The sequence below is a fragment of the Bombina bombina genome, chromosome 6, assembly GCF_027579735.1.
Source record: "Bombina bombina isolate aBomBom1 chromosome 6, aBomBom1.pri, whole genome shotgun sequence".
In the NCBI taxonomy this organism is placed as follows: Eukaryota; Metazoa; Chordata; class Amphibia; order Anura; family Bombinatoridae; genus Bombina; species Bombina bombina.
The window spans coordinates 632,049,833-632,062,282 of record NC_069504.1 but is presented as its reverse complement, the minus strand read 5'-3'; the positions used below and the strand labels follow the sequence as shown (position 1 = coordinate 632,062,282).

At 33.0% G+C, this 12,450-nt stretch overlaps 1 protein-coding gene across 6 annotated transcripts in view; it reads left to right on the top strand.

The window, feature by feature from the left end:
- Positions 1-12,450, top strand: part of NTRK3 (neurotrophic receptor tyrosine kinase 3) — an 809,743-nt gene that overhangs the window by 295,535 nt on the left and 501,758 nt on the right. For all 6 annotated transcript variants that reach the window (XM_053717653.1, XM_053717652.1, XM_053717649.1 and 3 more), the window contains exon 4: positions 5,328-5,396. In XM_053717653.1, the coding sequence (XP_053573628.1) occupies positions 5,328-5,396 (69 nt within the window). The remainder of the gene's footprint in view (positions 1-5,327; positions 5,397-12,450) is intronic.

The following is a 12,450-nucleotide window of genomic DNA, read 5'->3' as shown; positions in this document are numbered from 1 at the left end:
CATCCCCATCCATTCTTTGTTGACAACCATGAGGAGTATGAGTTCAGCAGCATTACTGACTCTCGTATGTCCAGGGGCCGCGTACAGTATTTGGTTCACTGGAGGGGCTACTGTCCAGAGGAGCATTCATGGGTTCCCTCCTCTGAACATCCTCTGTAAAACATATTAAAATAAATTATTAGACTCATATATATAGCTTTTTACTTTCAACTTGTAATATGAGCGCAAGAATAGAATCACTATTGATTTAACTTGAGCAAAGTTAACGCTTAATAGCAATAATATTTTTGTGTTGCCCTTGTAATCTAGGTCAGGGGTTCTCAACCCAAGTGACTTCAAGGCATGGTAAATTTTAGATTGACATGTCCAGGGCCCGGTAGTGTGTGTGTGTGTGTATATATATATATATATATATATATGTATATATATATATATATATATATATATATAAAAATATATTTTTATCTGCCACTACATGCCCACGGCACATGTGTAATGGAACTCTGACAGGCCTGCTGGGTATTTCTTATGTGTGGGCACGTCAGAGTGTGCGCAGTGGGGGTATGTCAGGTCGTGGCCCACCAGCAGGGCTGTCACGGCCCAGTACTAGGACACGGCCCGGCTGTTGAGAAACCAGGATCTAGGCCATTATAACTTGAGAGACCTAATAAATAGCTTCCCCATTTTAGCTGCATGTCATTGTTTTACTCACATACATCTTTTCTCTATGTTACTAAAATATCTGCTTTATTTGCATTATGTATTGTTAGCGTTAGTCTACACTAATATTTTCGCCCTGCTGAATAGGAAAAAAAAAAAAAAAAAAAAAAGTCTAAACCAGTGCACGCATTAAAATATGTCAGAAATTATACTTTATCCAGTTAGAAATACAAGGGCATATTCATTTCAAATAATAACAAATGCAATGGTGGAGAGAGGGTAAGAAGCAGAAATAGAACTTGCAAGGGCTCCAAAGCAGCATCCGCTGCTTAGTACATGGAGCCCATAGCTTGTATTGCTTGTATTTTAAAGTCAACAAACTGCTGAATAAGATAATTGTGTTCTTTTCTTAGGAATTTGGAATGCAATTCTTAAAGATGTGAAAGCAGTGAGTGGAAAATATGCACAACTGTAATGCCCACATTTAGACGGTCACAATTTCTCAAATGATCTTGGGAATTCAGAAATACTATTGATAAGAACTGAAAAGCTGCAAAACTATTTATTTTGTATGTAGTATTAGAGTTAAAGGGACATAAAACCCAATCCCCCCATGATTTAGAAAGAACATGCAAATTTAAATAACTTTCTAATTTACTTCTATTATCTAATTTGCTTCCTTTTCTTGATATCCTTTGCTGAAAAGCATATCTAGATAGGCTTAGTAGCTGCTGATTGGTTGCTGCACATTGATGATTGGCTCACCCATGTGCATTGCTATTTCTTCAACAAACTATATCTAAAGAATAAAGCAAATTCGATAATAAAAATAAATTGAAATGTGGTTTAAAATTGTATTATCTATGTGAGTCATGAAAGAAAATATTTGGGTTTAATGTCCCTTTAAAGGGACATTAAACCCAATTTTTTTCTTTCATGAATCAGATAGAGAATACAATTTTAAACAACATTCCAATTTACTTATTTTATCTAATTTGCTTCGTTCATTAGATATCCTTTGTTATAGAAATAACAGTGCACATGGGTGAGCCAATCACACGAGGCATCTATGTGAAGCCACCAATCAGCAGCTTCTGAGCCTATCTAGATATGCTTTTCAGCAACGGATATCAAGAGAACGAAGCAAATTAGCTAATAGAAGTAAATTAGAAAGTTGTTTAAAATGTCACACTGTTTCTAAATTATGAAAGAAAAAAATTGTGTTTCATGTCCCTTTAAGTTCCATAGCACAATACTTAGCATTCTTTGACTGTTTTTAATGTTTCAATTTTTTTTTTTAAGTGATTACATAACTATCGAAAATGACACTGTTATGAAGTGACTTTGTGAAAAAAATTTAAGTTTAACTTTATTCTGGAGGCAATTCTCTAGTCTAGTGATTTTTTTATTTTTACAGTTTCGCCAGGTGCATTTGCAAGCATATGCTAATCTTACTCTTTTTATCGATGTTTTATATCTACAGTTTCAGCTATATGACTGATAATGTACGTTAAATTAAATTGTAAATGAATTTGTGAAGTATAGGTAGATGTGTGTTTTACTCAAAATTATTATATTATATTATTTCCCCTAACGTTTGAAGTTGAAAATTTCCAAAAAACATGTAGAAATTGCCATTGTACTTGTTAATTTGTCTAACTGACCCTATAAAACGCAATTAAAATATTAATTTCCTGTGCTTATTAATTACAGGTGAAACTAGGGTTGTCACTATGGATGGGCAAATGTTTTGCAACATTCAATAAATTAAAGAAATTTTAACACATTTGTTTGTTTAGAATTTTGAATGTGTGAACAACATTCTAACATTTATTTAATGTAATAGTATTTTTAATGCTATCTTTAAATGTAATATTTGATTCAAATTTTTTTAATTTGAATATTGCATAATTTGAATCAAATTATGCAATATTCAAAATAGAAAAAATTGAATAAATATATTTGGAATAATATTTCTAATGCTCTTTTTAAATATAATATTCAAATTATGCAATTTTTTTTATGTATCAATTTTCAAAATTTAGTACCACATGAACTAACGAACATTTGAATATTATTTGTTAAATTGAACGTTACATTAGAAATTTTGAATGTGGATATTTGATCTTATTATGAACATTAAAAAATTAAAGTAACATTTGAAAACCACAAATAACATTTGATTACCAAATTTTAATAGATTTACGTTCTTATCAAAATGAATGTCCACAGGATTATTCGTTCTACCAATCGATTAGCACTTTAATCACATTCGCCCATACCTAGTTACCACCTCAGCCATGTTAACCTGGACATATATGACTTACACATGCTGCAGGGTATCCAGAGAGGAACATGACTAGTAGACTTGTGCAGCACTGAATAATTCATTTCAGACAAATCATTTATAATAAATATTAAAAAAAACGTTTCAGCGTGCAAACTGAAAAATAACCTAACACCCATATTCGTGCTAACCTGATGTTTATTCAAGTGCATTAAAACCTGGCATGAATTATAAATATTTCACATTCAATGTTCTTTACATACAGAACAATAGTTTATATTTAATATTTAAATAACGACCATTAAAGATAGCAATTCTTCATGTGCACTAACCCAACTGCGTTAGTCCTAAATTGCGAATGCCATGCGAGTTATGCATATTTTAGATACCTATATACTTCACATAGAAAGTAATGTACTTTGTATTATCGAATATATATTTCTATGTATATTTGATACTGTTAATGTAAAATAGTTATATTTATATATACAGTATATAGTAATAGTTATACAGTATAGGTGTGTATTATATATATATATATATATATATATATATATATATATATATATATATATACAATAAAAAAGTGCATTATCCTGTAAGTGAAATATGTACAGCATATATATATATATATATATATATATATATATATATATATATATATATAGTAAAACACAAATATTTAAATACATCTGCACACACATATATACATATATATATGCATACACATATTAAGACATGTATATGTACTGTATGTACTGTATATACTGTATATATAATTTTTATCAGACGTCGTTTATATGAGTGTAACTGTACTTCTACATTTATGCAATTTTATGCAATTTTTTTCCCTCTGCCCTTTGGAACGTACTTTGGAACTTTCGCTGTTGGTCTAATGCATGTTTGGTTAGCGTGCAAGCGATAAGTTTTAGTTTAGTTTTTTAAAATGCTCTCCATTGAAGACTATTGGGAACATAAGTTAATACGGTCGCGATATCCGAAGTCCTGAAGATAGCGTGCATCGGGTTTTGCTTGCACGCAAACTTTAGCATTTAAATTGTAATATGCGTGCTTACCCTCCCACATTAAAAGCTTACGTCTAGCGAAGTTTGCGTGAGCAAAAAATAAAATTAGTGCGCCACTTATAATCTGGCCCACTGTTGGTGAATTCAGGCACATCTTCAGTGTGCTGGAAAAAGCCAATGAAGGCAAAACAATTAGAATTTGTGACTCAGAATATTACATTTTTGATCCCAAAATAAATTTTGGGATCAAATTATTAATTTCTTAATTTGTTTATAGTGTGATTTTTGCTAAATTATATTTCTGTGTTATCAGCATATCTTACTGGATTACTAGACGGAGTTTAAAAGAATAGTTACTGATATCCTTGTAGTAGCTGATGTAAGAACCAGAGATGTACACTGGTCTATATCTCAGATATGAAACAAAGTTATAATACAAAAATACTACACTTAACCATTCATTCACCCATTAGATCTTTGACAAATGTAGAATCTGATAATGTTAACGGAAAATACATCCATTTGTAAAGATCTGAATTTAATTACTGCAATTTAAAAAAAAAATCTATATGAAAATGTATTAAAATAATTTTAAAGTTTCCAAAAAGTTTGTAATGTTGCAGTCCAGGGGCACACTTCTTGAATAGCCTCTTGAATATTGTTTATCATAAAAACTATAAGATTGAGATGGAAATTAAAAAAAAAGCAGGCAAAATAAATAAAGTGTATTGCAAAGTTTTTTCACTATGCTTATAGGGACAGTAAAGTAAAAAAAATGTGATTCAGATAGCGCATTCAATTTTAAACAACTTTCCTTTTTAATTTAACTATCTCATTTGTTCTGCTCTCTTTGCATCATTAGTTGAAAACAATACCTGGGTAGACTCAGGAGCAGCAATGCACTACTGGGAGTAAGATGCTGATTGGTCGTTGCATATATATGCCTCTTGTCATTGGCTCACCTGATGTGTTCAGCTAGCTCCCAGTAGTGTATTGCTACTCCTTCAACAAAGGATAGAAAGAGAATGAATTAAGGGGTTAATCATAATCCTTTAGTAAAATGTATATAATGCTTTTCTATAGAAAATAGTGATATAAGGGGATTTTTGGAGATAAATAATTTGATACTTTTGAAGGATTTGATAATAGAAGTAAATTGGAAAGTTGTTTAAATATTCATGCTCTATTTAAATCATGAAGAAACATTTTGAGTTTCATGTCCCTTTAATTAAATATTTTAAAATGAATCCATGATTTATTCTGTGGGCTGAATTTATTATGCATGTAAGCAATAGTGGAAAATATAAAAAAATTATAACATTTTAATTGTTTTTTTTTTATTTTTATTTTTGCAGAAATCTTTCTGGAAACCGTCTAACAACTTTATCATGGCAACTTTTTAAAACCTTGGAACTTCATGAATTGTAAGTAATTTTATGTCTTATTTGTTTTGTTTTTTCTGTAAACACACACAAGCATACATGCTAATACATTTTTATTAAAAGAAAAATGCATTTTAATAAATCAAAAATAAATATTTATAATTAATTTTTGCATAATTTGCCTTCCCTTCTGCTACTGATTTATATTACATTATCAATTATAAGAGGCAAATGACTTCACAATCAGCATGTATAGCACCTTCATTACTTATAGTTGGCACTGGCAGAGAGACGGACAGAGAGACAGACAGACCGACATAATTAGGGTAAGCTGAATATATAGAGTGAGAGTTCAGTAAGTATGTATCAGTTATTTGCTATAATCACTCATGTATGTATGTATGAATATACAGTATGTATGTATGTGTGTATATAAATACTTTATTTACACACACACACATATATATGTGAGAGAGAGAGAGAGAGAGAAATAGAGAGAGAGAAAGTGAGTGAGAGAGGGAGAGAGAGAGAACGAGAGAGAGACAATCAAGTAGAGGCACTCACAGATCTTAATTTCCAATATTTCCAACTTTATTTCTGCAAAATATCCATCATATGATTACATCAGTCAGTCAACATTTTGGTCCTCGCAGGGACCTTTGTCAAGACCGTATCCACAGGTTTCAGTGTCTTTCGTTGTAATGAAGTTGTAAATATTGGAAATTAAGACATGTGAGTGCCTCTTCTTCTACCTGATTTTCTACTTCTATAATATGGAGAGAATATTTTTAAATGTAGATGGCACAGGTCCTGAAAGATCACTTCAGATCTGTAGGTATCTCTTCTAACAGAGGAAAAAGGCTTGACGTATATATATATATATATATATATATATATACATACATATGCTAAAGTATAAGAGTGCAGTATACTCACTCCATAAAATCTGTAATGTCAACCAATCTGAAAGGAAGCTTCTTGGTATGCGTAATACAGCCAAACGTCTTTCTCAAAAGCAAATAAAAACAGATGAATATTGCAATCTTCATCTGTTTTTATTTGCTTTTGAGAAAGACGTTTTATTGTTGAAACGCGTTGAGATGAGCTAAATATTAAAAGCTTTGTTCATTTTTTTCGACACCACAGTGTTTTTGGCTGTTTCTTTGCTGTGACATCGCTGGAATTTGGATTTTAATGGAGTAAGTTACTATTTGTTTGTATACAGAGTACCTTATCCTGTCTTTATTGGAGTTTTCCTTCTTTTCCAGTTTGGCTGTATTACACATACCAAGAAGCTTCCTTTCAGATTGGCTGACATTACAGATTATATGGAGTGCGTATACTGTACTCTTATACTTTGGCATATATATATATATATATATATATATATATAATATATATATATATATATATATATATATATATCAAAATAACAAGAGTATTGCATTGAGCAATGATAGTTTTTTATTGGACTAACTATACATTTATAAGATGACAAGCTTTCGGAAGAGTGTCTTCCTTTTTCAAGTCTGAAGCAAGACTTGAAAAAGGAAGACACTCTTCCGAAAGCTTGTCATCTTATAAATGTATAGTTAGTCCAATAACAAAGTATCATTGCCCAATGCAATACTTTTTTTTATTTAGATATCAAAATAAAAAAAAGTATTGCATTGGGCAATGATACTTTGTTATTGGACTAACTATACATTTATAAGATGACAAGCTTTCGGAAGAGTAATAAAGACAGGATAAGGTACTCTGTATACAAACAAATAGTAACTTACTCCATTAAAATTCAAATTCTAGCGATGTCACAGCAAAGAAACAGCCAAAAACACTGTGGTGTCGAAAAAAATGAACAAAGCTTTTACTATTTAGCTCAGCTCAACGCGTTTCAATGATAAAACGTCTTTCTCAAGAGCAAATAAAAACAGATGAAGATTGCAATATTCATCTGTTTTTATTTGCTCTTGAGAAAGACGTTTGGCTGTATTACGTTTACGCATACCAAGAAGCTTCCTTTCAGATTGGCTGACATTACAGATTTTATGGAGTGAGTATACTGCACTCTTATACTTTAGCATATATATATATATATATATATATATATATATATATACGTCAAGCCTTTTTCCTCTGTTAGCAGAGATACCTACAGATCCGAAGTGATCTTTCAGGACCTGCACCATCTATATTTCAAAAGATTCAATTTTTCAGTCCTTTTGGGAGAGACTGCAAGAAGGGAGCGGTCCACTGTTAAGGAGAGTATTAGTTATTTGTCATTTTGTAATAGATTTGTTTTTAAGATCTAACATTATCTGTACATTTCTTTTGCTAATATGGAGAGCACCCAGGCGGATTTACTATACACAGATTGCTTGGAACCCCAAAAAACGCCACACATAACCCCTCAAGTATCTGCCCATTTTATAACATATACTTCTTAAAAATGGGCCTGATTAATGTGTTTCATGGAAATGTTGGTACATGTTATAGCATTTGTCGTGTATTTGCTTTTTCTACTGTGAAAAACCTCAATAAAAATGTATTTAAAACAAAAATTGGCCTGATGATTAAAAACTTGCCAGCATGGACAGAAAAGTGCAAAATATTTTTTTCCCATAACATTATATTACAATTATTATTAATATTTTATTATTATACTTTATTTCTGAAGGTATAGATATATACAGATACATATATAGGAATATCTGTTTACAAATACTAAGAGCATATTCATGTGTAGAACATAGGAATGTGAAAACTTTTCAGTAAATACACATTATAGCACTTTATTAAATATAAATATTGCATAAATATGCTTTTACATGTTTTCATCTACTTAACTGCAAAGGGCTCCAATGCACTTTTTATATATATATATATATATATATATATATATATATATATATATATATATATATATATATATATATATATATGTAGTTATGTGTTTATATGTGTATATATGTCTATAACTACATATATTCACATATAAATGCATAAATACATAGGTACAGATACTATATATAGACATATAAATACACACACAGATGTAAATGTTTGTATCTCAATGTTAAAGACCTTTGCCTGCCATTTTTTGAGACCTCATATCTTTGAACCCATATAACTTTTGTATGCCATAATTTTCAATAGATTGTGTTATTATAATTGCAAGTGTACTTTGTAATGTATCTTTGATGTGTTTTGTAACACTTTTTGTTTTGCAAAACAATTGACCACAGCTTTGAGGACTCGCTAATTCAACAAGCGTTAACCTGTATTGCGCTTAAGTGATCGCATTCACTTTCAACTTGTAATACCAGCGCAATTTAACCTGCACTCAAACCTGATATCGCTTGCATGCAAATGTTTGCGCTCCACTCGTAATCTTGCCCACAGACAGCTATTGTTAACTCTATATAAGAGCCACAAAAAAAACAGTGTTAACTAACTCTTAAAGAGCAGTATTTATTCCCTTGTCACTCATCTAGGCAGAGTTAATCCCATTTAAGCAACATATCAATAAAATAATTCCTCCTAATAATTGCTAGGGTCAAGGTCCTTCCATGTGTCCCTTTACAAATCAAGTATTTTTTAATAGTTATTAGCCATAGCATTGCCTTTTATGCTATTTTCCTCTTTCCAGCAAATGTCTCTTTTTGCTGGGTAGTATTAGGGTGCGTTCAGAGGTTTAGGTGTCCCCATCACTCCCCCAGACTACATGGAAAGCAAAGTGTACTCCCCTAAGCACAAACCTTGTTGGCATTTATTAAAATAATCCCAATACTTATTTACCTCAAAACTAGTAAACCCATAATAGTCCTAGAATGAGTAAAAACACTGAATCCATAACTTACATTTATATGCTGGCTCCACAACTAATTTACATACTAAATCCAAAATGACATCATGTAAGTCTGTCTTACTAGAACGCAAGAGTAATTAATGTTATTTATCTTACAGCTGTGTTATTGGCACTAAGTGGGCCAGCAATATTCACTCTCAGGAGGTCACTATTACTGGTGCATCTAGGACAGTTTTATTCAATCTCAGGGTGAAAGCATTATTGAAATTTGGGGTCACTAGATCATAATTATTGATAGTTTACCTCCAGACTCATACTGTTCCTGAAGTATCAATAAATATACCCACTGAACTTCAATAATAGTGTCTGAGTATATCCCCATCTCTGCCCACTGACAGCCATAAAGGCTGCTCTGGAAGCAATATTTTGGTCCCAGAGTAACTTCATAAATAGGACATCCCAGTACCAATTTAGGGCTATATTACGAATGGAGTGGTAGTTTACGTTCTCGCTATTGCGTTCACTTAGCTAGACTTCAGCTTTTTGTGCATGTCAGGTAGTGCATATATAACAAGTTGAAAGTAAAATATTTTTGCTTGTGCATTTACCTGACACGTACAAAAATCTAAAGTTAGAATATTGCGACAGCTTTAACGTATTCCCCCATAGACTTCAATGGAGCACGAAAAACCCATTGCAACAAGTCAAGCAAACCCGATTGCATTTTCTTAAGTGCGCTAACCCAACATGAAATATTAATATTTCACATTCCATGATTATATATAGAATATTGGAATGTGAAATATTTACAATACATACATAGTTAAACACTTTATTTAAAAGGAATTTTGCATTAATATGAATATATCTATTTTTCAGCTAATTGACTGCAAAGGGCTCCAATGCACTTATATAAATTTGTCTAAATATGTCTAAATATATATGTGTTCATACATGTATATATTTCTGTAAATACATACATTATCTCACAAAAGTGAGTACACCCTTCGCATTTTTGTAAATATTTTATTATACCTTTTCATGTGACAACACTGAAGAAATTACACTTTGCTACAATGTAAAGTAGTGAGTGTACAGCCTGTATAACAGTGTAGATTTGCTGTCCCCTCAAAATAGCTCAACACACAGCCATTAATGTCTAAACCGTTGGCAACAAAAGTGAGTACACCCCTAAGTGGAAAAGTCCAAATTGGGCCCAAAGTGTCAATGGTGTGGCCACCATTATTGTCCAGCACTGTCTTAACCCTCTTGGTCATGGAGTTCACCAGAGCTTCACAGGTTGCCACTGGAGTCCTCTTCCACTCCACCATGACAGCATCACAGAGCTGGTGGATTTTAGAGACCTTGCACTCCCCAGCCTTCCATTTGAGGATGCCCCACAGATGCTCAATAGGGTTTAGGTCTGGAGACATGCTTGGACAGTCCATCACCTTTACCCTCAGCTTCTTTAGCAAGGCAGTGGTCGTCTTGGAGGTGTGTTTGTGGTCGTTATCATGTTGAAATACTGCCCTGCGGCCCAGTCTCCGAAGTGAGGGGATCATGCTCTGCTTCAGCATGTCCCTTATTGAACTGTAGCTCCCCAGTGCCGGCAGGACTCATGCAGACCCAGACCATGACACTCCCACCACCATGCTTGACTGAAGGCAAGACACACTTGTCTTTGTACTCCTCACCTGATTGCCGCCACACACGCTTGACACCATCGGAAACCAAATAAGTTTATCTTGGTCTCATTGGACCACAGGACATGATTCCAGTAATCCATGTCCTTAGTCTGCTTGTCTTCAGCAAACTGTTTGCAGGTTTTCTTGTGCATCATCCTCCTAGGACGACAGGCATGTAGACCAATTTGATGCAGTGTGCTGCGCATGATCTGAGCACTGACAGGCTGACCCCTCATCTCTTTAACCTGTGCAACAATGCTAGCAGCACTCATACGTCTATTTCCCAAAGACAACCTCTGGATATGACGCTGAGCATGTGCACTCAACTTCTTTGGTCGACCATGGCAAGGCCTGTTCTGAGTGGAACCTGTCCTGTGAAACCGCTGTATGGTCTTGCCCACTTTTTCTGCAGCTCAGTTTCAGGGTCTTGGCAATCTTCTTATAGCCTAGACCATCTTTATGTAGAGCAACAATTATTTTTTTCAGATCCTCAGAGGTGGCATGTTGAACTTCCAGTGACCAGTATGAGAGAGTGTGAGAGTGATAACACCAAATGTAACACACCTGCTCCCCATTCACACCTGAGACCTTGTAACACTAACGTGTCACATGACACTGGGGAAAGAAAATGGCTAATTGGGCCAAATTTTCACATTTCCACTTAGGGATGTACTCACTTTTGTTGCCAATGGTTTAGACATTAATGGCTGTGTGTTGAGCTATTTTGAGGGGACAGCAAATTTACACTGTTTTTCAGGCTGTACACTCACTACTTTACATTGTAGCAAAGTGTAATTTCTTAAGTGTTGTCACATGAAAAGATATAATAATTTATTTACAAAAATGTGAGGGGTGTACTCACTTTCATGAGATACTGTATATAAACATATAAATACATAATCTGTACACACACACACATACATATATATATATATATATATATATATATATATATATATATATACTACACATCTACATATTTAGATGTGAAAGTATAACTTTTATTGCAATATTTTTAAAATAATTTTTGTAGATAGTGTTGTTATGAGTGTAACTTTACTTTTAAAAGTATTTTTCATGTGTTTTGTGCAACTTTTTTGTCTTGCTTAACAGTTAACTAGATCTCTAAAATTATGATATTCCGTAACTGTTAGCTCGCCACTCATAATCTAGCTCTTAGATGGCTTTGATTTGCCAGCTGTATTGTTGCAGTATAAAATTATTCAAATTAACATACTTCCAAAATCCAGATACAATAAAACATGAAAATGTATTCCTTTTAAATATACAGAGCTAGGCAGCAACTGTTGAAGAGTGAAAATGCAATGAATCAGCTTTACATAGTGAGGCAAATAAAGGTTATAGATACAGCAAAACCAGAATATGTACCTTATACCAAACTGTCCTGAAAATAAAGGTGACTGTTTCCCTATTAATGGAGATATGTTTCATTTTCCAGAAATGCTTGTTTTCGTGTTTTCACAACTCTGGGGACTCCCCTAACCCATTCCAAGCCCAAGGCCCAAGCAATTCATTGCATTGCTATACTTTGCAGAACCATCTGTCAGTGAGTCAGTTAACTACCTGCTTTTTTAGAGATCCC